Here is a 26,289-nt window from a genome sequence, read left to right as displayed (position 1 = left end):
CTCCGAATGCGCAGGCGCAAGCGCAGAACCCGCGGCCGCAGCCAAGGTCTCGCGACCCGGCGGTAAACCCACGCGTGCTCGCGCCTAGGTCTCGGCGCTCGGGGAGCCTCGCTGCTCGCCCTGGCGCTGGGTCCCCCCAGAACGGCCGAAGGCACGACCCTGCGGCCGAGCGGGTGTGAGTGGGAACGAACTCCACCAGGCGGAATTTCGGCTGTCTCTTCCTGTGAGATAGTCCTGACGGGATTATCTGAGTGTATTTTATTATTATTATTTTTTAAATGTTTATTTATTTTTGAAAGTGACAGCGCGCTCGAGAGAGCACGAGCGGGGGAGGGGCAGAGAGAGAGGGACAGAGGATACAGAGTTTGCTCCGCAATGACAGCAGCAAACCCCATGCGGGGCCAGAACCCATGAACTGTGAGATCATGACGAGCTAAAATCAAGAGTCGGTTGCTTAACCGACTGAGCCACGCAGACGCCCCAAAAGATTAATGCATTAAAAAAAAAAAAAAAACCCCACACAATTACTAGCGTAAAAGCTAGCATAGGAATAAGTACCTGACATTAAGCTTTTGACCACTGAGGCATCCATTTCAAAAGACATCCATTCTAAATAATAGAAATATTGCCAGCTTTTTGACACAAGTACTAGCAAAACAACCAAAGAAGGGACTGGGCCATCTTCACTCATGAAGCGCCTAGTTCCAGAAAGCCCTGCGGAACCTAGATAATTGACCATTTCGGTAACCTTGCTTCTCCCTTCCAGTACCTTAATTCCCACCCAAGGCTTTAAATTAGCCAATAAGGAGGGGCGCCTGGGGGCTGTTGGTTAGGTGTCCGACTTCAGCTCAGCTCATGATCTGGCAGTTCGTGGGTTGGAGCCCCGCGCCGGGCTCTGTGCTGGCACTTCAGAGCCTGGAGCCTGCTTTGGATTCTGTGTCTCCCTGTCTCTCTGCCCTCCCCCGCTCAACACACACACATTCTCTCTCTCTCTCTCAAAAATAAATGACCGTTGAACAAATTAAAAAAAAATAAATTAGCCAATAAGGAGTACATCTGTGAAACTCTAGACACCCTCCCCTCCCCTCTGTTCCTAATAAAGGCAGAGCCCCACGTCTACACTCTCTCTCCCTATAGGTACAACCTCACTGTGCGGCTTTCAGGTATGCCACGCACTACCATCTGGGATCTGTGAGTAATAACACCTGTTCTTCAACAAAGTTCTCTGATGGTCGTTGCTGAGGTATATTCTGCAATCATAAGAACCACAAGGGATGGTCCAGCCACAGCATTGGCCCCAGCAGGGGAAATGTCTGGGAGGGCTTGCTACAAGGACTATGGGCTTGGGCAAGTGTCTCAGGCATTCTCGGCCACAGCATCACTATCAATAGGCTGGGAATAACAGGACATCTAATGTTACTGTAACTTTGGTTTGTTACTCCAAGTCTTTTCTACATTAAGAAACTTTCCACATTAAAAGATTACCACCTTATACTTTGGGGCACACAGTGTATAAAGACATAATTATGTGACATCAACAACCCAAAGAGGCAGATACAGAGCTGTAAAGGGGCAGAATTTTTATACGTTATTGAAATTAAACTGGTATAGATTAAAACTAGGATGTTAAATATAATCCCCATGGTAACTACAAAGACACTATACACAAAAGAAAATAAGAATTTAAACATTTCACTACTCCCCCCCACCCCCCGCCAAAGTCAACTAAACACAAAAGAGTAATGTAGGAAGTGAGGGGAAAAATTCATAAAGCATACATAAAACAAATAGCACAATGATAGAAGTCTCTCCTTATCAGTAATTACTTTAAATGTAAATGGGTTAAACTCTTCCAATCAAAAGACAGTGATTGGCAGAATGGATAAAGAACACATGATCCAACTACATGAGCTCAAAACTCACAAACAGGTTGAAAGTATGGGAAAATAATATTCCATGCAAAAAGGACCAAAAGAGAGTAAGTGTGACTATACTAATATCAGACAAAATAGACCTTAAATCAAAAGACCTGGAAGAGCCAAAGCAATCCTGACACAGAAGAATAAAGCTAGAGATATAACATTTCCTGATTTCAAACTATATTACAAAGCTATAGTAACCAAAACAGTAAGGTATCAGTATAAAACCAGACCCATAGATCAATGGGACAGAATTGAGAGCCCAGAAACAAACCCATATATACATAGTCAATTAATACCTGACAACAAAGCCAAGAATACTCAATAAATAAAAGGCAGTCTCTTCAATAAAGGCTGCGGGGGAAATTGGATATTCACATGCCAAAGAATGAAAGTAGACCCCTTTCTTATATCACTCACGAGTAACTCAAAATGGATTAACGAATTAAATATTAACACCTGAAACCATAAAGCTCCGAGAAGAAAACACTGGCAAAAAGCTCTGGCAATGATTTTTTACATATGACATATAAAGTTCAAGTAACAAAAGCAAAAATAAATTAAGGGAGACTACATCAAACTAAAAAGCTTTTGCACAGAAAAATAAACGAGATTAAAAAAATGAAAAGGCAACTTATGGAGGAAGAATAAATTTGCAAACCACATATGGAACTCATGCAACTCAATAACGAAAAAAAAATCCCCCAATAATCAAATTTAAAAATGGTCCAAGAACCTGAAGACATTTTCCCAAAGATGTTCAAATGGTCAACAGATACATGAAAAAGGTGCTCGATATCACTAATCATCAGGGAAATGCAAATCAAAACCACAATGAGATATTACCTCACCCCTATTATAATGACTATAATAAAAAAGGCAAGAGATAACAAGGGATGGTAAGGGTGCAGAAGAAAGGAATCTTCATTCACAACTGGTGGAAGTGTAAACTGGTACACCCAATCTGACAAACAGTAAGGTTCTTTTTTGTTGTTTATTTTATTTTTTGAGAGAGAGAGAGAGAGAGAGAGAGAGAGCAAGCAGGGGAGGAACAGAGAGGGAAACGCAGAAGCCAAAGCAGGCTCCAGGCTCTGAGCTGTCAGCACAGAGCCTGTAGCGGGACTCCAACCCATGAACTGTGAGATCATGACCTGAGCTGAAATCAGACGCTTAACCAACTGAGCCACCCAGGAGTCCCAAGGAGATTCTTTAAAAAATTAAAACTAGAACTACTACACAATCCAGCAATTCCACTTCTGGGTATGTATCCAAAAATAAATAAATAAATAAATAAATAAATAAATAAATAAATAAATAAATCACTATCTTGAAGAGGTATCAGCACTCTGGGTATGTATCCAAAAATCAATCAATCAATCAATCAATCACTATCTTGAAGAGGTATCAGCACTCTCATGTGCATTACATTTACAATAGCCAAGAAGTGGAAATGATCTATTCATCCATCATTGGATGGAGGGATAAAGAAAACGTGGTATTTCGTATTGGAATATTATATATCATATGGAATATTATTCAGCCATAAAAAATAAGGGAATCCTGCCATTTTTAACACATATAAACTTTGAGGGCATTATGCTAACTGAAGTAGGTCAAATAAAGATAAATACTGTATGATCTCACTCACATGTAGAATTCAAAAACACCTGGAACTCAGATACAGAGAACAGATTGGTGGCTTGCCAGTGGTAGGGGTGGGGCTGGGGGATGGGCAAAGGTGGTGAAAGGGTACAAATTTCCACTTAAAAGATAAATAAGTTCTAGGGATGTAATGTATAGCATTGTGACTAGTTAATAATACTATATCATATACCTCAAAGTTGCTAAGGGAGTAGATCTTAAAAGTTTTCATCACACACAAAAAGGTAACTATTGTGAGGTGACAGATGTGTTAGCTTATTATGGTAATCATTTAGCAATATATACATATATGGAATCACTATTTTGTACACCTTAACCTACTCAGTGTTATATGTCAATTATGACCCAAGGCTGGAAAAAACTTAAAAGTAAAAAATGAATCAACAATAGCCAAAGTATGGAAAGAGCCCAAATGTCCATCGATGGATGAATGGATAAAGAAAATGCGGTATATATATACAATGGAGTACTACTCAACAATCAAAAAGAATGAAATCTTGCCATTTGCAACTACATGGATGGAACTGGTGGGTATTATGCTAAGTGAAATTAGTCAGTCAGAGAAAGACAAAGAATCATATGATTTCACTCATATGAGGACTTTAAGACACAAAACAGATGAACATAAGGGAATGGAAACAAAAATAATATAAAAACAGGGACAGGGACAAAACAGAAGAGACTCATAAATATGGAGAACAAACTGAGGGTTGCTGGAGGGGTTCTGGGAGGGGGGATGGGCTAAATGGCTAAGAGGCATTAAGGAATCTACTCCTGAAATCCTTGTTTCACTCTATGCTAACTAATTTGGATGTAGATTTTAAAAAATAAAAAATAAAATTTAAAAAAAAAGTAAAAAATGAAATCTGTTCCCCAACTGTTAATTCCCATTTTTAGTGTTGCTTCCTTGTATTGGCTTAAGGTTTATTCTCTTGTTTTATAGCTTCTTGAGTTGCAGGCTCAATTCCCCCCCCCCCCCCCCTAAAGTTTATCAATTTCTCATGTACCAGATGCAATAAAGGTGCTGGGGATAAAGTGCTGAACAACAACAAAATAAGGTTCTGGTCAAAATAACCTTGTATACACTGAAGAGTATTAATTTTGTACAGAGTATAGCTTCAGGCACATTCTACAAGTTCAATCATGTTTGCATTTTAATGCAATTCATTCCTGAACAGTCTATTTTCATTTTTTATTTTCTATTTGATTTATACATGAGTATAAATTTCCAAAGAGGTGACAGTCTCTCCAAAGATCTTTACAATGGAGATCTGGTACCATGTTACCCAAATGATCAAATTTAGTTTTACTAACAAAGTAATGACCTGTCATTACATGTTTTCTGACATGTTGCAATATGACATACAGACATAACCTACCAAGTATTCTCCCCTCAAAACATTTAATCTGAACCTAATGCAGCCTCTAGACCCAATTTCCTTTGTACAGAAAATACAAAAGCCAGAACAAAGCTAAATGACATATAGAAACAGAAAATCTAAACACATGGCAATTTTCCTGGACTTCTCATGAAGTCAACATTCTAAAAAATTTTTTAAAAAATTAAGGAGAAAGTTTCTAGACCAGTGACTCTCTGTAGCACATACCAAAATCCCCTGCAGAACTAGTAAAGATACAGAGGCTCAGTGGGCCTGGACCTCTGTATTTTTACTAGGAGTCACAGATGATTCTGGTACTCCAGAAAATTTGAGTTACTATCCTAGACTAAAAAAGACTAAAGAGAGCTTAAAACCAAATATAATACATAATCTGGAATGCATGCTATTCAGAAGATGAACTCCTAAAAAAGGCATTTTAGAGGCCAATGAAGATAGGTAATATGGAATTATGGATAAATTCCTTAAGGGTAATTATGGTACTATGGCTATATATGAGATTGTCTTTATGTTTGGGAGATACATACTGATGTAATAAGGGGTAAAGTACATGATGTCTAAAACATATTCTCAATGGCACAACATAAAATATACAGAAAAATAAATGTCAAATTGTTAACAACTCTGAATCTAGAAGGGGTATATGGGTGTTTATTCTTTCAACTTTTTCATACATGTGGCAATTTTCATGATAAAGAGTTGGATAACATAAATGGATAGCTTTTAGTTTGCTATTCTTTCACTAATATTTAATTTATCTTAACTTCTGGACAGAGAATATAAATTATACATTTTCTGCCTGTTGCCTTTTATAGACAAGTCACTTCAAAAACTCTCCCTGAGTCTTCAACAGCTGTTTTCTCAATATCTCCTCACGCATGAAATCCATAGGGTTTCTTTCCAAAATTAACTTTCTGATGTAACTTAAGGGATGAGCTCTTAATGAAAATCCTCACGTGTTCTTTACCTCCCATGAAATTTTATACGGAAGTTATTTAAAACTTAATAGTGAATGGATGAGGTTTTTCTAAATGATTCACAATAATACACTTTTCCTGTCCTCAGTAACAGTAATGCTAATGGAACAATGTAAAAGCTATCCTTTATGAGCACAAGCATGTGCCAAATACTTTTTCAAGGATTTTCTGTGTACTGTAACACATTTATTCCTATAATTGCACTAGTACTCACTACCATTGCCATTTATAAATGATGCAAAAAGAGGCGAGGCACCTAGTCTAATGTCACATAGGTAGTGAAATAGCAATAAAGCACATGCCTCAGGTAGATGTAGCTTATATTTGTTCCAAGGATAGTTTTTCTCCAGTTGGAGTTTGAAGGCTTTTCTAAATGCATGAAATTAACATACGTAGTAAAATATCTTTCATGATTAGTAAACAATGAACACGACGGCCACCCTGTATTTCTTACATTTAAAGACTCCCTCATCAGAATGTCTTCTCTACTCTAAAGTGTTTGCTGTGACTGTCAATCCTTCCACATTACTTATACTCAAGGAGTTCCTCACCAGTAGGAATACTGTGCTGTTGAGCAAATCTCAGTCCATGATGGAAGGTCTTCCCACATTCTTTTATATCCATAGGGTTTCTTGCCACTGTGAACTCTCTGATGATGAGTAAGCTGTTCATAACCAGGGAAGGTTTTTTCCCCGCATTCCTTATATTCATAGGACTTCTGACGATTATGAATTTTCTGATGTCGGGTCAGCTGACCAGTCACAGTGAAGGCTTTCCCACATTCTTTACACTCATAGGGTTTCAGACCTGTATGAATTCTCTGATGGGCAATAAACACTGACCTAAGTCTAAAGGCCTTCCCACATTCCTTACATTCATAAGGTTTTTCACCAGTATGAATCCTCTCATGTTGAATAAGGTTTGAGCTACAACTAAAGCTCTTTCCACATTCTTTACATTCATAGGGTTTCATACCTGTATGAATTCTCTGATGGGCAGTAAAGACTGAACTAAGTCTAAAAGTTTTCCCACATTCCTTACATTCATAAGGTTTCTCACCAGTATGAGTTCTCTGATGTACAGTAAGTTCATAATTATTGCTAAAGGCCTTTTCACATTCCTTACATTCATAGGGCTTCTCACCAGTATGAATTTTAACATGTTGAATAAGGTTTGAGCTACGACTGAAGGCCTTCCCACATTCCTTACACTGATATGGTTTCTCACCAGTATGAATTCTCTGATGTACTCTAAGTTCACTACTGCAAATAAAGCATTTCCCACATTCCTTACATTCATAGGGGTTCTCACCAGTATGAATTCTGGAATGTCCAAGAAACTGATAATGATGTCGAAAGGCCTTCCCACATTCCTTACATTCAAAGGGTTTCTCACCAGTGTGAATTCTCTGATGTACTCTAAGGTCTGTACCACGACTAAAGCTCTTTGCACATTCCTTACATTCATAGGGTTTCACACCTGTATGAATTCGCTGATGTTCAATAACTTGGTACTGATGTCTAAAGGCTGCCCCACATTCCTTACATTCAAACGGTTTCTCACCAGTGTGCGTTTTCTGATGTCGAGAAAGTTGTAGGTGAAGTCTAAAAGCCTTTCCACACTCCTTGCATCCGTAGGGTTTCTCGCCAGTATGAATACTCTGATGTTGAACAAGATTTGAACCACGATTGAAGGCCTTGCCACATTCCTTACATTTAAATGGTTTCTCACCAGTGTGAATGTTCCGATGTCGAGTAAGCTGTGTCAGAAGAGTAAAGGCCTTCCCACATTCTTTACATTCAAAGGTTTTCTCCCCAGTATGCATTCTATGATGTTCAATAAGTCGGTAATGATACCTAAAGGCCTTCCCGCACTCCTTACACTCAAAGGGTTTCTCACTAGAATGAATTTTCTGATGCTGAATAAGGTTTGAACCACGATTAAAGCCCTTCCCACACTCTTTACATTCATAGGGTTTCACACCAGCATGAATACTCTGATGTTGAACAAGGTTTGAGACACGATTAAAGGACTTTCCACATTCTTTACATTCAAATGGTTTCTCACCTGTATGAATGTTCTCATGGCGATGAAGCTGGGTGAGAAGACTAAAGGCTTTTCCACATTTTCCACATTCAAAGGGCTTCTCACCGGTATGAAATTTCTCATGTCGAGTAAGTTGTATATGGAGTCTAAAGGCCTTCCCACATTCCTTACATTCAAAAGGTTTCTTTCCAGTATGAACACTCCGATGTTGAATGAGGTTTGAACCACGACGAAACAATTTCCCACATTCCTTACATTCATAAGGTTTCACACCTGTGTGAATTCGCTGATGCTCAATAAGTTGGTACTGATATTGGAAGGCTGTCCCGCATTCTTTACATTCAAATGGTTTTTCACCAGTATGCGTTTTCTGATGTCGAGAAAGTTGTAGGTGAAGTCTAAAAGCCTTTCCACACTCCTTACATCCGTAGGGTTTCTCACCAGTATGAATACTCTGATGTTGGACAAGATTCGAGCCACGACTGAAGGCCTTGCCACATTCCTTACATGTAAATGGTTTCTCACCAGTATGAATGTTCTGATGTCTAGCAAGCTCTACTGGAAGACAAAAGGCCTTCCCACATTCTTTACATTCAAAGGGTTTCTCACTAGAATGAATTTTCTGGTGCTGAATAAGGTTTGAACCACGATTAAAGCCTTTCCCACACTCTTTACATTCATAGGGTTTTGCACCCGTATGAATACTCTGATGTTGAACAAGGTTTGAGCTACGATTAAAGGACTTACCGCATTCCTTACACTCAAATGGTTTCTCACCTGTATGAATGTTCTCATGGCGATTGAGCTGGGTGGGAAAACTAAAAGCTTTCCCACATTGCTTACATTTAAAGGGTTTTTCACCACTATGAAATTTCTGATGGCGAGTAAGCTGGATAAGAAGTCTAAAGGCCTTCCCACATTCCTTACATTTGTAGGGTTTCTCTCCCGTATGAATACTCTGATGCTGAATAAGATTTGAACCACGACTAAAGTACTTCCCACACTCCTTACATTCATATGGCTTATCTGTATTGTGAATAAGAGAAATATGATGAGTATAAGTATGCATTTTTTCATAGCTTATTATCTTTTGACTGATATACCCCTCTTGATGTCTCTGTCGTCCCCTAAATCTATTTCTGCATTTTGAGTCATTTCTACAATTGGAGGCCTTGAGGCCAGGAGTTTTACTTATTTGCGTTATACTCTGTTTGGGCAAATTTATTTCGTAAATATCATTTTCTGGAGATAACTTCTTAGCTCCATAATTTGACTCCAAATCTGAAAGAAAAGGAGAGAGCAAACACATTTTATTTGTCTGTACATACACATGTACAAAATCCATTAAAGAATACATAACCCTAGGGGCGTCTGGGTGGCTCAGTTGGGTAAGCATCCAACTTTGGCTCAGGTCATGATCTCACGGTTCGTGGGTTCAAGCCCTGCGTCAGGCTCTGCTGACAGCTCAGAGCCTGGAGCCTGCTTCGGATTCTGTGTCTCCCTCTCTCTTTGCCCCTCCCCAACCTGCGCTCTGTCTCTCTCTCTCAAAAAATGAATAACAGTTAAAAAATTTTTTAAAAAAGAATACATAACTCTAAAAATATATAGAGCAAGAAAAATAAAAAAGATATATATTGAAAGTACATATAATATACTTTCAGAGAATTTGAAAAATGATAAGAAAACCTCCAAAAATGAAGAAAGTTTATGTAAATAAGATGGTGATACTCATAATAGGGAAGAGATTAACTGTGAAATTTAGGTATTAAGTCAAAATCCTTTGGTAGGTTTGTTACAAAAGCTGATGTTCAAGCAACTCAGATGCATAGAATCGGAATTTTTAGGAATAAGTCCTAAAATGCTGTATTTTTAACATCCCTATCAGATAATTCTGATGCATATCAAAGTTTAAGGGTCTGTACTTAAACTGTTTTTTTTTTTTTTTAATGTTTATTTATTTTGGGGGGGATAGGGGAAGAGAGAGAGGGAGACACAGAATCCCAAGCAGGCTCCAGGCTCTGAGCTGTCAGCACAAGCCTGACACAGGGGTCAAACCCACGAACCACAAATCATGACCTGAGCCAAAGTCGGACACTTAACTGACTGAGCCATCCAGGCGCCCCTTCTTTTGAGTCTTAAAAAATGAAAATGGTGTCTCCTATAAGCACCTCAGGCCACAGGACTCTCGTATGATGAAAACAGTCTAAGTGAAGCATGAAGTTATTGAAAAAAGGTTCTATCATGTTCTAAGCGCTGAAAGAAGGCAGTGTGGTAGAGACAGGATCCAAAGGATGGCAGTGGCTTCATAGGTGGTCTCATTATCTGTGGCAAGGGTTTTGGATTTTATTGTAAGAGTAAAGGCAAACCATTCAAAACAGTTTAAGTACAGGGGCGCCTGGGTGGCTCAGTTGATTGAGCGTCCAACTTCAGCTTAGGTCATGATCTCATGGCTTGTGAGTTCAAGCCCCACATTGGGCTATCTATTGTCAGCACAGAAGCTGCTTCTAATCCTCTGTCCTCTCTCTGCCCCTCTCTCTGCCCCTCTCGAACTTGCATGCTCTATCTCTCTCAAAAATAAATATTTAAAAAAAAAGAAAAGAAAAGAAAGAAAACCAGTGGGGCTTAACTTCACAAGTTTTTACAATCAGTGGGTAAACTGTACTTAACTCTAGGTACTTTAAAAATCAGCAGGCTTAGTTCTGGGAAAGCCAGAGGTTAATGGGAAATTTGAGTCCCCATCCTTAAAGAGCCAGCATTAACAAACAACCTGCTAAGATACAACACAGAAGCGGCAGTTTGAAAAGTGCCTGCGGTATACATGAAAAACATTTATTTACCAATCTCAGAATGTGTGTTGGAGGTGCAGGGATCTTTAAGAAACTTCTCCAACAACAAAAGAGCTGGCAGGAACCATTCCCTGTGCCACCAACACTTGCCTAGACAGTTGGGAGCTTCAGGGAACCAGTGCAAACACACAACACCGACCTTGCTAGCACTGCATGCCCCACCTCCACATTCTCCTGTGGATCTGCCCCATCAAACCCGCCCCACTCCAAAGTGACTCCTGCTCTGGGGAGGGGGGAAGATAACCACCCCCCTCTCCCCCCCCCCACACACACACACACATGGGTATGCCTGCGGTTCTGGCAACTGAACCTCATAGCTAGCAATAGTGTGACCGCAGCCCCGGCAGATGGACTGAGGGCAGGCATCTGGTCTGACTGCCGGCCCTGCCCCCCAGGGAAAGCCTCTCAGGGGACAAGGCATAGAGGGTGCCTTGCAGGTTGGTTCAACTACAGCCCCAGCAGACAGGCTGAGAGCAGGCATCTAGTCTAACTGCTGACACCACCACACTATAAGCCGCTGGAGGCCCCAGACTACCCCTTAACAACACCGAGATCAAATCTTGTCCAAAACAGGCAAAGTGGGGCACTGAGGCCAATGGACTGACAGAGGAGGCTCTGCCACAACAGTGAGGCAGAGGCTGAAAAGCATATGGATCTAGTGAACAGGGGACCCTGCACTGCAGGGCACCATGGGACTTCTCTTCTTCCTAAGGCCACTACTTTTAAGATCAGGAGCTGTAACTGACTCTCCTAATATACAGAAGCAAACACACAGAGTTATATAAAATGAGAAGACAGAGGAATATGTCCCAAATGAAAGAACAGGACAAAACCACAGCAAAAAAGCTAAATGAAATGGAGATAAGCAATATGTCTGATAAAGAATTCAAAGCAATGGTCATAAAAATATTCACCTGACTTGAGAAAAAAGTGCATGATCTCAGTGAGGCCTTCAAAAACAAACAGTAAATATAAAAAAGAACCACTCAGAGATGAAGAACTCAATGACGGAGATAAACAAAACAAAACAAAACAAAACAACACTGAGGGACTCAAGAGCATATTAGAAGAAGCTGAAGAACAGATCAGCGACCTGGAAGACAGTGTAGTGAAAAGCATCAAGCTGAACAGCAAAAAATAAAAAGAATAAAAAATGAGAATAGATAAAGAAAACTCAGCAACATCATCAAGAATAATAACATTCACATTATAGGGATTCCAGAAGGAGAAGAGAGAGAAAAGGCGGCAGAACATTTATTTCAAGAAATAATAGCTGAAAACTTTCCTAATCTGAGGAAGGAAACAGACATCCAGATCCAGAAGGCACAGAGAACTCCCAATAAAATTAACCCCAGGAAGTCCACATCAAGACACACAGTAATCAAAATAGCAAAAAAGTAGTAACAGAGGGAGAATTTTAAAAGAGAAAAATAAATGTTATATAGAAGAGACACCCTTTAAGGCTGTTCTGTTGATTTTTAGCAGAAACTTTACAGGCCAGAAGGGAGGGGTATGATATATTCAAAGTACTGAAAGGAAAAAAACCTGCAACCAAGAATACTCTACCCAGCAAAGCTATCATTCAGAATAGGAGAGATAGAGTCTCCCATACAAACAAATTAAAGGAGCTCATTACCATTTAAACCAGCCTTACAAGAAACATTAAAGGGCATTCTTTGAATGGAAAGAAAAGACCATAATTAGGAATAAGAAAGTTATTGGGGCATCTGGGTGGTTTAATTGGTTGAGCATCCGATTTCAATTTCAGGTCATGATCTCATGGTTCATGAGTTTAAGCCCCACATCAGGCTCTGTGCTGATAGCTCAGAGCCTGGAGCCTGCTTCAGATTCTGTGTCTCCCTCTCTCTCTGCCCTCCCCTGCTCAAACTCTCTCTCTCAAAAATTAATAAACATTAAAAAAATTTTTTTTTAATGGAATAAGAAAGTTAAGAAAGGAAAAAATTTCACAGGTAAATGCAAACATATAATAAAAGTAGTAGATTAATCACTTATAAAACCAGTATGAAGGTTAAAGCACAAAAGCAGAAAAATCAATTATATCTATAAAAATCAGCCAAGGGATTCACTAAATAAAAAGATGTAAAGTATGACATCATATACATAAAACAGAATGGGGGGAGTAAAACTTTAGTTCTTTTAGAATGGACTCAAACTTTAGCAACCATCAACTTAATATAGACTACTATACACATAAGATGTTATCTAAAAAAATTTTTTTTAATATTTATTCATTTTTGAGAGACAGAGAGACAGAGCATGAGCAGGGGAGGGACAGAGAGGGAGGGAAATACAGAATCCGAAGCAGGCTCCAGGCTCTGAACTGTCAGCACAGAGCCCAATATGGGGCTCAAACCCACAAACTGTGAGATCATGACCTGAGCCAAAGTTGGCTGTTTAATCAACTGAGCCACCCAGGCAACCCAAGATGTTATATATGACCCTGATGGTAACCACAAAACAAAAACCTATAATAGATAGAAGATAAAGAGAAAAAAATCCAAATATAACATTAAAGAAAGCCATCAAACCACAAAGGAAGACAGCAAGAGAAGAAAGGAAGAGAGAACTATAAACACAACCATAAAACAAGTAACAAACTGGCAATAACTACATACCTATCAATAATTACTTCAAATGTGAATGGACTAAATGCTCCAAACAAAAGACCTACAATAACTGAATGGATAAAAAAGCAAGACCCATCTACATGCTGCCTAGAAGAAACTCATATCAGACATAAAGACACATAAAGATTGAAAGTGAATGTATAGAAAATCATCTACCATGCAAATAGAAGCAAAAAGAAAGCTGTGGTAGCAATACTTATATTGGACAAAATAGACTTTAACGTAAAGACTGTAACAAGAGACAAAGAATGACACCACATAATGATAAAGAGGACAATCCAACAATACTATATAGTAATTGTAAATATTTATCCACCCAACATGGAAACACCTAAATACATAAAGCCACTGTTTACAGACATAAGGGAAGAAACTGACAATAATGCAATAATAGTAGGTGGGGTGCCTGGGTGGCTAAGTTGGTTGAGCATCCAACTCTTGATTTCGGCTCAGGTCATGATCCCAGGATTGTGGGATTGAGCCCCACAGGAGGCTCTGCGCTGAGTGTGGAGCCTACTTAAAATTCTCTCTCTCTCCCTCTGTCCCTCTCCCCGACTCATGCTCTCTCTCTCTAAAAAATAATTTAAAAAAATTAGGGATTTTAACACCTCACTTATATCAATGGATAGATCATCCAGGCAGAAATTCAACAAGGAAACCGTGGCTTTGAATGACACATATATTCAGAACATTCCATCCCAGAACAGCAGAACACACATTCTTTTCAAGTGCCCATGCAACATTCTCCAGAACAGATCACATGTTAGGCCACAAAACTTAAAACTACAAAGTGAGGGGCACATGGGTGGCTCAGTCAGTTATGCATCTGACTTCAGCTCAGGTTATGATCTCATGGTTCTTGAGTTCCAGTCCCACGTGGGGCTCTGTGCTGACTCAAGACTGCTTTATTTTATAACCCGATATATGGTCAGTATAACCCAATATATGGACAGCTGGGAGCCAGAAACCTGCTTCGGATTCTGTGTCTGCCTCTCTCTCTGCCCCTCAATTACTCACACTCTCTCTCTCTCTCAAAAATAAACATTAAAGGGGCGCCTGGGTGGCTTGGTCGGTTGAGCGTCCGACTTCGGCTCAGGTCATGATCTCACGGTCTGTGAGTTCGAGCCCCGCGTCGGGCTCTGTGCTGACAGCTCAGAGCCTGGAGCCTGTTTCAGATTCTGTGTCTCCCTCTCTCTCTGCCCCTCCCCTGTTCATGCTCTGTCTCTCTCTGTCTCAAAAATAAATAAACGTTAAAAAAAAAAAAATTAAAAAAAAAAAAAAAAACAAAAACATTAAAAACAGAACAAAACAAAACAACTATGAAGTGAGTGCCACTGACCACATTTCAAAGAAAATAGCTCCAACATGGGGCGCCTGGGTGGCTCAGTCGGTTGAGCATCTGACTTCAGCTCAGGTCATGATCTCACAGTTCATGGGTTTGAGCCCCATGTTGGGCTCTCTGTTGACAGCTCTGAGCCTGGAGCCTGCTTCAGATTGTGTCTCCCTCTCTCTCTGCCCCTCCTCTGCTCTCTCTCTCTCTCTCTCAAAAATAAACATTTAAAAAAACACACACAAAACAAACTTGAGACTACAAATACACATTCCTTTCTCAATCACACAGAACATTTATAAAAACTGACCATATATTGGGTTATAAAATAAAGCAGTCTCGACATATTTTAAATGAGTGAAATCATTTACTACAGTCTCTGGCCATACTAAAATCCTGCTGAAGCTCAACTCAGAGATTATTCATTCCTTTGGAAATGGAAAGGCATACTTGGTTGACGAAAACCACAGCAATCTCTAAAGAGACTGGATGTGATGTGATTCTTCATGATGCTATTGGAATCCACTGTGGAGCCTTCGGAAGCAAGTCATGAGAAAAATCTTTAAAGCACATGAATTCAGAATGCCACGCTTTAAGTAAACTAGCCTGTACTTAGACTCCAAAGAAGAGTGAGAGAGAAAAACCAAAGTAAAAAAAATTAAAATAAATTTTAAGGCACAAAACCTCTTTAGATAAAAAGGGACTGAAGAAACCTAACCATAAAAAAAAAAAAATAATAAAAATATCAGGGTTTATATTGACTATTTATATTGACTATTTTCCATTAAAAAAAGCAGGGCTTTTTTTGAGGGGAAAAAAAGGGGGGGGGGGGGGAAATGTACAAGACAAGCCTAGAAACAGGCTGTCTTATTAGACAGGAAGGAGTCTCTCAAAGGCCACCAGGGTCATGTTAAAAGGGCTCCAGAGCCAACTCGAAGAGGTTCGCACTGGCCAATTGGTGGGACAATTTGACAGTCAGCAAACATAGTAACAACAGAGGGAAGTACATCAAATATTATAATTCCATGTATTCCTAATCATCATAAAAAAGGAGTCACCTTTGAAAGGACGCTAGGAAACCAACTCATTATTTAGAAAATTAGTGAGCAAAGGAAAAGAATACCTTTAATTTTTTTTAAATGTGAGATTGCTATTATATATTTTTTTAATTTTGTTAAACACTTATTTATTTTTGAGAGAGAGACAGAGGGAGAGGGGGATGGGGCAGAGAGAGAGTGAGACACCGAATCCGAAGCAGGCTTTAGGCTCTGAGCTGTCAGCACAGAGCCCAACGTGGGGCTCGAACCCACGAACTATGAGATCATGACCTGAGCCGAAGTCGGCTGGTCAACCGACTGAGCCACCCAGGCACCCCAATATCTTCAATTTTCTATCTGATCTGTATATCTGAGTAACCAAGTAGTAAATAACGTGATATTTCTTTTTACAGATGCATCCTAGCTAATAAAGAATAAATGACAGAATTATAATATCACCAATTTACAACCTCTAGTGAATTAAGGGACATAGTAACTGACTATCCATGACTGCTAACATCATTAAAACAAGAAACCCGGATACCACATGCCGATGGACTGAAGAATATTACCATTATCTAGGAAAACAGTCTTGCCAAAAAAAAAAAATTCCCTCAAAAGTTTGATTAAGCTTCTAGACTCAACTATCATTTTACAGGAAATGGGAGACAGTGGAACATGTTCCTCCATATCACCAAGACGCAATCAGCAAAATCCAGATGGTGTGAAACTACAGGACAAATGATCTGACTTAATCAAGAAAAAACTGTTAACAACAAAATCAAGAAGAACCTTTAATTTGAAAGAGACTTAAGACTTTTTAAAACAAAAGGCCACACAAAATCAGACTGGAGATGCTCACTCAGACAATAAACCTCTAGAGAAAAACTCTCCTTCAGGGAAGGAAAGGTTTGTGCGTGCAAACAGACACAAAACAGGCTTCCGGGACAGCTGGCAAAATCCTAACTCACAACCTGGTGTTTCATATATGTACATCTTAAAACAACTAATCATGCAATCCTTTGTTTTATGTGGTCTTCTGTATTCTTGTCATCCTTTGTTTAAAGAGTAAGAAATGAGGAAAACTTTCAATACAGATCAGAACACGGCTGTAAGTAACTCTGGGGAAAACATTCTATACTCCTCACAATAACAATCAGGACCTCGTATGATCTGGTCCTGGCCTAACTCCCAGACCGCCCTTCCTACCATCCTTCCCGTATTCTGTTCTAACCTTCTTACAGCTCCCAATCACACAGAAATCACTTCCATCTCAGGGCCTCTGTGTCTCCCGCTTAGTCTGAGCAGACAGAATGCTCTGTCCCATCTTTGTGGCCCGAAACCTTCCTTCACAGTTCTATGCAAGCATGCCTACTTCAGGACATGCGCTCTGAGCACCCAAGCCCTGTTATTCTTTTTTTTTTTTTTAAGTTTATTTTTAATTATTTTTAATGTTTTTTATTTATTTTTGAGAGAGTGCCAGCTGGGGAAGGGCAGAGAGAGGGAACAGAGGATCTGAAGTGGGCTCTGAGCTGACAGAAGCGAGCCCGATGTGGGGCTTAAACTCAGGAACCTCAAGATCATGACCTGAGCTGAAGTCGGATGCTCAACTGACTGAGCCACCCAGGTACCCCGATTTATTTATTTTTGAGAGACAGAGAGAGCAAGCAGGGTAGGGGCAGAGAGAGAGGGAGAGGGAGCAGCCCAAGCAGGCTCCCACTGTCAGTTTAGAGCCCGGTGCTGGGCTCAAACTCACAAACCATGAGATCATGACCTACGCTGAAATCAAGAGTCAGACACTTAACCAACTGAGCCACCCAGCACCCCCCCCCCAACCGAGCCCTGTCATTCCTACCCCATTACTCCTATATACTTGTCTGCACAGCATGATTCCTGACATTACAGATTTGCTCATGGGCTTGTTTAACCCACGTCTTGCCAACTGCAGGTAAAGTCCACAAGAGCAGGGACTCTTATCAGTCATGTTCATTTCACTGTACAGACAATGCTGAGCAGTGCTTTGCTGGGAGTGGACACTCAATAAATATTTGCTGAATATATGAATGCATTTTTTAGACACTGGAAACACATGTAGAAATTCAAATGCAAAAGTAGAGCTGGAAAACAGCTGGATGCAAAATACATGTTAAAAGATCATATTGGGAAAGAAATCAGGCACTCCGCTGAAAGGGGAGGAAATAAGAGAACAAAAATGAGAGGTGACTGGCAACAGATGAAGTTCCTTGGAGAGCCCACGCTGTGAGCTTTACTTCCTTCCCGGGTCTCGGGCATCTTTATCTAACAGGTCTTGGGTCTCTGAAGGAATTTTGCAAACCACATCTCAGGGGTGTGAGTCATCTCTGACCCTCTCCTGACCCTCTCTGCCGGCTTCTCCCCTACTCACCTGGGTACCATCCACTTGTTTCTTTCCTCACAACCACCCAAGGCTCTTTCTCTTGCTCCAGTAAGGTAATCACATCTGGCTTAGAAATGGACCTTCCTGCTTAAAAAAAAAAAAAAATGATACATGGTATAGAAAAAGAATTTTTTAAATCTACAAAACCTCACAAAACAAAACTTTGGTTAAGACCTGGTTAAATTTGTAATAATTTAAAAGTCAAAATGATACTAAGAAAAGACTTCAGAGAAGGGTTGAGAAGATTGTATGAGAGCAGCTAGGTTAGACAAAGGACTCACGTTATTTATTTATTTATTTATTTATTTATTTATTTATTTATTTATTTTTAGGACTTATGTCATTTAAACTCACATAGGGTCTGTCCTTTGAGAAGAAGTACAATTCAGTAGCTGAGAACATGAACCTTCAAGCCAGACTGCCTGGTGAAAACCCTGTCCTGATACCCAGTAGCAACAGGACCCCAGGCAAGCCATCTAAACTGTGTCCATCAGTTTTCCCATCTCTAAAATGGGGATGATAATAATACCTACTTTATAGGGTTGGTATTAAAATTATTTAGTATATGTAAAACACTTCCAACATTGCCTAGCATATAGTACTACAAAGTTAATAGTATTTTTATTGTTGTTCTCTATTTTGCCTCCTTAACATTCTAGTTCATTCTTAATATGTTCATTTCGTGAAAAATACAAACTTTACAGCCTGAAACTACAAAGCAGGTAAAGGAATGTCTGTTAAAGGAAATGGAATGTGTCCGCTTTGGTTTTAAATGAATTTGGTTGACCCAATCAATACCACATAAATCATAGAGGCTCTTTTGATAGAAAAACTCAAAACACTGTTCTTCTTCCAAGTGGGTCAGAAAAAACCCAGAACATCTACAGTAATTCTGAGATCAAACACAATATGAAACCTGTCTTAGAGAATGATCATACAATACATGTCCAAGATTCCTAATTCTGTCCCTTGGTCATTAAGAAAGGGGCAGTGACAGAGAGGGCAAGCGTAAGGGAGAAAGTTCAGAGGGGTGGGCAAGACACAGGCATTTCATGCACGTGCCCATTTTCAACCCAACAAATCCCAAACTATTTCCTTTGGGAACAAGAAGGAACTTGGCTTTTTTTTTTTTTTTAATGTTTATTTATTTATTTTTGAGAGAGAGTGCGCAAGGTGGAGAGGGGCAGAAAGAGAGGGAGACAGAGAATCCGAAGCGTGAAGCCTGATGTGGGGCTCAAACTCAAGAACCGTGAGATCATGACCTGAGCTGAAGTTGGACACTTAACCACCCAGGCAGGCCTGAACGCATCTATTTTTTTTTTCATTTTTTTTTAAGGTTTATTCATTTTTCAGAGACAGAGAGAGACAGAGCAGGAGGTGGGAGGGGCAGAGACAGAGAGGGAGACACAGAATCCGAAGCAGGCTCTAGGCTCTGAGCTGTCAGCATAGAGCCCGATGCGGGGCTCAAACTCACAGACCGTGAGATCATGACTTGAGCCGGAGTCGGACACTTAACCGACTGAGCCACCCAGGCACCCCAGAACACATCTATTTCTTAAAACACAGTCCTGAAATTCATGGTGAAGAAAGCTGATATTCCAGAGAACAGACACTAACAATTTATTAATAATTACAATTGCTCAATACTAATTTTATTGCAAAGCGAATTAATCTCTCCAATTAATTAACATCGGGGGAAATAGTCTTACCCAGTGAGAGCAGGTGGCTATAGTTCTCCAACATCACGTCCCTGTACAAAGCCCTCTGAGCAGGGTCCAGACACGCCCACTCTTCCTGGGAGAAGCTGATGGCCACGTCCCTGAATGACACAGATCCCTGAAACTACACACACACATGCATCATGGTGAAACCGAAGGAAATTATTTCAAGGGGAACACAGAGGGGGGCGAAGAACCACACTGCAGGAAAGGAGTGACTGGGAACTGTGCAGGGTGCCTGCAAGTTCTTGCGGTGTCCCGCTGCTGCAGAGCAAACTTCTTGTGTGCCGCGGGATAACCTACTTACCCCGGCACGTCTGGAATGGATAAAGAAAATGTAAAGTCATATTTCAAGGAGAGGAGATACCAACTTACATAGGCCATGTTTTTAGAATGACAAAATTGGTCCATTTTCCTCACGCTTCCACTCCTAGAGAGAATAAGAGAAGGGCTTAAGCCAAGCTGTGCCTTGGTGCTAAGTGACTTAAATTAATACAAAAATCTTTTTGGGGAGCCCGAGTGGCTCAGTCAGTTAAGCGTCTTACTTTTGGGTTCGGCTCAGGTCATGATCTCACGGTTCGTGACTCTGAGCCCCATATTGGGCTCTGTGCTGACAATGGGGAGCCTGCTTGGGATTCTCTCTCTGCCCCTCCCTGCCTCTCTCTCTCTCTCTCTCTCAAAATAAATAAACTTAATTAAAAAAATAGGGGTGCCTGGGTGGCTCAGTCGGCTGAGTGTCTGACTTTGGCTCAGGTCGTAATCTCGCGGTTTGTGGGTTGGAGCCCCACGTCGGGCTCTGTGCTGACAGCTCAGAGCCTGGAGCCTGCTTCGGATTCTGTGTCTCCCTCTGTCTCTGCCCCTCCCCAACTCACTCTCTCTCTGTCACTCTCTCAAAAATAAACATTAAAAAAATAAAAACAATACAATTTGTTCTTCCATTTCTATGTTCCAATTACTTCCTAAAATCCCTCTTCTGTCCCTCTCTGCTTCACACACTCTCCTTTTCCCTCTCTCCCGTCCGCCATACAAATTGGCATCAAATGTGAGGAGTCCGGACAAAATCAAGCTCTCCCCTCAAGCCACAAGGAACACGTTGTCCTCCAAAATATCTCAACAAGAGGGATCCTCCGTTCTCTGGATATGTGACTAGGCCTAGGACGACTGGGCTACTCATCCCACTCTGTGCAGATTCTCCTCCCTTGGTCCCACCTTTCAGGACTAAGAAGGGGTCACGTTATCCAAATCAGAACCTCTCTGTGAACTCAGGACTGGGAGAAGTGGGGCAAGGCATGAAAACTGGAAAGGATGTAGATGGAACTGCTCGGCAGTGTTCGCTTTTCTAAGTCCAACAAAGCCAACTGGTTAAATACAGCAGGGCATCCACGTAATGGAATACTAAGTAGGAAAAATCAGGTTACAAAATAGGATGCAGAATATGACTATGTCTGTAAAATATATGTGTGTATAGGGGTGCCTGCGTGGCTCATTTGGTTGAGTGACCGACTCGATTTTTGGCTCAGGGCACGATCTCACAGTTCGTGAGATCAAGCCCTGCGTCAGGCTCCATGCTGACAGCAAAGAGCTGTTTTGGAATTCTCTCTCTCTCCCTCTGCCCTCCCCCCACTCATGCTCGCTCGCTCACTCTCTCTCTCAAAATAAATAAACATTTAGGGGTGCCTGGGTGGCTCAGTCAGTTAAGCATCTGACTCTTGGTTTCGGCTCAGGTCATGATATCACGGTTTCGTGGGTTCGAGCCCTGCATCGGGCTCTGCACTGACAGCATGGCACCTGCTTGGGATTCTCTCTCTCCTTCTCTCTCTAACCCGCCCCTACTTGTCCTGTCTCTGTCTCTCTCAAAATAAATCAATAAACTTTAGGGAAAAAAAAAAGTATATCTAATTTCAAACATAGTATCCTGTCATTAGTAAAAAGAACTCACAAGTTTTACTTTCATATTCAGGATATGAATCTGAACTAAGACAATTAACCTCTGAGTGCCTCTGTCTCCTCATTAGTAAAACAGGAATAGAGTAAGGAGCACAGAGGGTCATCAGGAAGAATACTAAGAAAATTCAATGAAAATGCACAATGACACACACGAACTGCTTGATATGTGCCATCATTATTATTGAGGATAAAGATTACATTTGTTAAAGGAACTCTACTGTTTCCCTTTTTCTCGTGTAAATCATATAATAAAATGCGGCGTAAGGCCTGCTCTTTCTTAGAACGCTACCCTGAAACATTCAGAGCCTAGCCTGGAGAATGTAATTCTTTTTTAATTTTTTTTTTTAATGTTTATTTATTTTTGAGGCAGAGCACAAGCAGAGGAGGGGCAGAGAGAGAGGGAGACACAGAATCCGAAGCAGGCTCCAGGCTCTGAGCTGTCAGCACAGAGCCCAATGCAGGGCTCAAACTCACAAACTGCGAGATCATGACCCGAGCCGAAGTCGGATGCTTAACTGACTGAGCCACCCAGGTGCCCCCATATATCACATATTCCTAATGTCCCTGTTGTATAGAAGGTGAGAGGAATGAGGTAAAATGACCACGCATAAACAAGAGCTAAAACGTATCAAGCACTTGCTGTATGCCTGGCACTGCTCCAAGGGGCTTTATACACATTAACTCACTTAAAACAGCTTTTTTTTTTTTTAACATTTATTCATTTTTAATGAGATAGAGAGAACAGAGCGTGAACAGGGGAGGGGCAGAAAGAGAGGGAGACAGAATCCAAAGCAGGCTCTGAGCTGTCAGCACAGAGCCGGACACGGGGCTCGAACTCACTGACCAGGAGATCATGACCTGAGCCAAAGTCGGACACTCAACTGACTGAGCCACCCAGGCGCCCCACACATTAACTCATTTAACATTCATTACAAACCTGAGACAGCCAGGAAGCAAACCAATATTCCAACCCAGGCACTCTGGATCCACAGCCCTTAGTTTCAACCACACTACACTGCTTCCCAAGGTCCACACAAAAAGAAGCCCCAAACACAACTCAAGCTGCCAAACTTCCACAAGATGTGGCCAGCAATGCAAATTTCAACTGATGGAACTTGCTAGAAAAATCCTGGCTCTTACTGATACCACCTCCTGTTGCTATCACTTCTCCCATTTCTGAAAGCCTCACATACTGAATGAAATAAGCTAATGATCTCTGTTCTGCCCTTGCTTTGAAAAGCAGGCCCTTAAAGAGCAAAAGATATAAGGTGTGTGGTTCCACTTAAACACTAACCTCTTTCTTACCAAATCGGAGTCCCGAAAATAAAGCTTTAACATCAATCGCTGGAGGCTTATTTCCGTGTCATCTTAGAAAAACAGAGTGCCCAAGCAGATGTGAAAAATTTACCCAATGGCTAAGTGAGTAGTAAGTGAAGAAGTGAGGGCAATGGGGGACCAAATGGCGGGGTATCAATTTGCACGTCTCCCCTACATTTCCTGAAAGTTTACTGGAACCTATATAGTCTAAAACCAAAAAAAAAACCAAAAAAACCTTTTTTTTTTCTTAAGCCAAATAAATCACGAACTCACCCTTGACTTTAGATGTACAGCAATAATACTCTCATCCTCCTGGGGGTCCTTCTTTGGGATAATGGTAACGACTCTGGGGAAGGAGAAGGAGATGGAAAGCATGAGACCCCAGGCTTTTCTTGGGAGTGCAGACTAAATCTGAAAGCACACTCCAGGGCCACACCTCCCTTATTTCGCACCAAAAGGGGCGGAAGTAAAAGGAGGAATCAGTCTCCCTGGTCCCTGGGGACAGAACTCGGAGAATGCGGTGGGTCTCAGCAAGTAGCTGCCCTCGTGGGGGCCCCAGAGAGGCACTTCCAGCTCTAATATTCCCATCCCAGGTCCAGGTCTGGGCTCTCCTGAGGAAACTTCCATTCTAGGCTCAGTATCTGACCTCCCTACAGGGGCCACTGCTCTGCTGCAGCCACGTGGCTGGGAGAGAAGACGAAGGAAGCAGCGGGCCAATGGTCCCACTGACACACACACCTCCACAGCAAAGCACTACTCAGTGTCCGCACGCCCCCTCTCCCCTCACCGCAGCACAAGGCGCGCCCCCAAGCACAGACTCCCACATTCCTCGTCCGCCACTCGCGCTCGCACAATCCCCCTCCTCGCTGCACGCTCGCACACGGGCCGCCGAGGCTCCTTCGCGTGCCTGTCAGCGCCCCGTCCTGAGGTCCTCTCTCTGCCCACCCACACTGGCAGTCCCTCCGCCTGGGGTCCTGATGAGCACAGGCAGCCACTGGTTTCTTCCTCCACCTTAGGGCCTCACCCTACCAGGACAACGACCCCCGCATGCCAGAAGCGGCCGCTAACTCGGCGTAGTGGCCGCTGGGAAATGCAGTCCCAAAGAGGAAATGACTCGGAAGCCTAGGGTTGGGCGGATCGATTGATCCCGGCAGGCAACCTGGGCCCGCCCCTAAGGGTGCCCAGTGATTTGTGGGAATTCCAGTCTCCCTGAGTGCGCAGCCGCAGGCTGCTGCTGACTGAGGATTCGCCTGGAAGGAGTATTGCTGCGTCTTAGACCGTCGGTGTAACTTACTTTTCTCTTAGTGGAGAAGAATGCAAATGAACACAACTATTAAAGAAGGTGGAATATTACATATGGAAAACCCAAAAGACTCCACCAAAAAACTCAGAATAAATGGATTTAGTAAAGTTGCAGGATACAAAATCTACATACAAAACTTGATTATGTTTCTTTTTTTTTTTTAATTTTTTTTTTTTAACATTTATTCATTTCTGAGACAGAGAGAGACAGAGCATGAACAGGGGAGGGGCAGAGAGAGAGGGAGACACAGAATCTGAAACAGGCTCCAGGCTCTGAGTTGTCAGCACAGAGCCCGACGCGGGGCTCGAACTCACGGACCGCGAGATCGTGACCTGAGCCGAAGTCAGCCGCCTAACCGACTGAGCCACCCAGGCGCCCCAACTTGATTATGTTTCTGTACGCGAACCACAAACTGAAAAACAAATTAAGAAAAAAAATCCCATTCACAATAGCATTAAAAACAATACAAACTTAGGAACAAATGTAACTAAGGAGGTGCATAAGCTACACTTGATGAAAGAAATTGAAGAAGACACAAAAAATAAATGGAAGGACATCCCATGTTCCTGGATTAGAAGAATTAATATTGTTAAAATGTCCATACCACCCAAAGAGATCTACACATTGGATGGAGTCCCTAACAATGTTCCAGTGGCATTTTTCACAAAAAATAGGAAAAAAAAAATCCTACAATTCATATGGAAGCACAAAAGACTTCGAATAGCCAAAGCAATCTTGAGCAAAAAGAGTAAAGCTGGAGACATCACACTTCCTTACTTCAAATTATATTATAAAACCATAGTAATCAAACACTATGGTGCTGATAAAAACAGAACATAGATCAATGGAACAGAATAGAGAGCCCAGAAATAAACCCATACATATACAATCTTCAACAAGGGAGCCAAGAGTACATAAGGGGAGAAGGATAGTTTCTTGGATAAATGGTGCTGGGAAAACAGGATATCCATATGCAAAAGAATTAAAATCAACTCAAAATGCATTAAAGAAACATAAGACCTAAAACCACCCTAGAAGAAACCCTAGAAGAAAGAAGAAACCCTCAATAAAGAAGAACCCTAAAACCCTAGAAGAAAACAGAGAAAAAGCTCCTTAGTATTGGTCATGACAATGATTTCTCAGCTATAACACCAAAAGCACAAGCAACAAAAGCAAAATAAAAAAGTGGGACTAATTTAAACTCAAAAGCTTCTTCATAGCAAAAGAAACAATCAACAAAATGAAAAGGAAAACTATGGATTGGGAAAAAAATATTTGTAAACCATATTATAATACAGGGTCAATATCCCCCCAAAAAAGTCCTATAATTCAATAGCTCAAATATATATATTTGATTTAAAAATGGACAAAGGACCTGAATAGACATTTCTCAAAGAAGGCATATAAATGATCAACAGGTACATGAAAGGATGCTCAACACCACTAATCATCAGGCAAATCAGAACCCAATGAGATATTACCTCACATTGTTAGAATGGCTATTATTAAGAGAAGAAAAGTTAATAAGTGTTAGTGAAGATGTGGAGAAGAGGGAATCTTTGTGCACTGCTGGTGGAAATGTAAATTTCCAGTGTGCAGTCACTGTGGAAAACAGAATGGAGGGATGTTCAGTGTGGCATATATATACAATGGAATATTATTCATCCTTTAAAAAGAAGGAAATCCCGCCATTTGTGACAACATGGGTAAACCTGGAGGAAATTAT

The 26,289-nt window shown here is 41.1% G+C and overlaps 1 protein-coding gene across 1 annotated transcript; it reads right to left on the bottom strand.

Annotated features, from left to right (window-relative positions):
* Nucleotides 1–4,693: 4,693 nt before the first annotated feature.
* On the bottom strand, nucleotides 4,694–24,335 carry LOC122208426 (zinc finger protein 780B-like). The gene is given in 7 exon segments (XM_042919484.1): nucleotides 4,694–6,576; nucleotides 6,578–9,282; nucleotides 18,267–18,365; nucleotides 19,988–20,097; nucleotides 20,372–20,426; nucleotides 23,534–23,606; nucleotides 24,206–24,335. Coding segments are annotated over 5 exon segments (3,012 nt in total). The 5' UTR covers nucleotides 20,374–20,426; nucleotides 23,534–23,606; nucleotides 24,206–24,335; the 3' UTR covers nucleotides 4,694–6,480.
* Nucleotides 24,336–26,289: the final 1,954 nt, after the last annotated feature.

The sequence above is a fragment of the Panthera leo genome, chromosome E2 (genome assembly GCF_018350215.1).
Source record: "Panthera leo isolate Ple1 chromosome E2, P.leo_Ple1_pat1.1, whole genome shotgun sequence".
Lineage (NCBI taxonomy): Eukaryota > Metazoa > Chordata > Mammalia > Carnivora > Felidae > Panthera > Panthera leo.
Note: the sequence above shows the minus strand (reverse complement) of the source record. Positions and strands in the feature narration are given on the sequence as shown.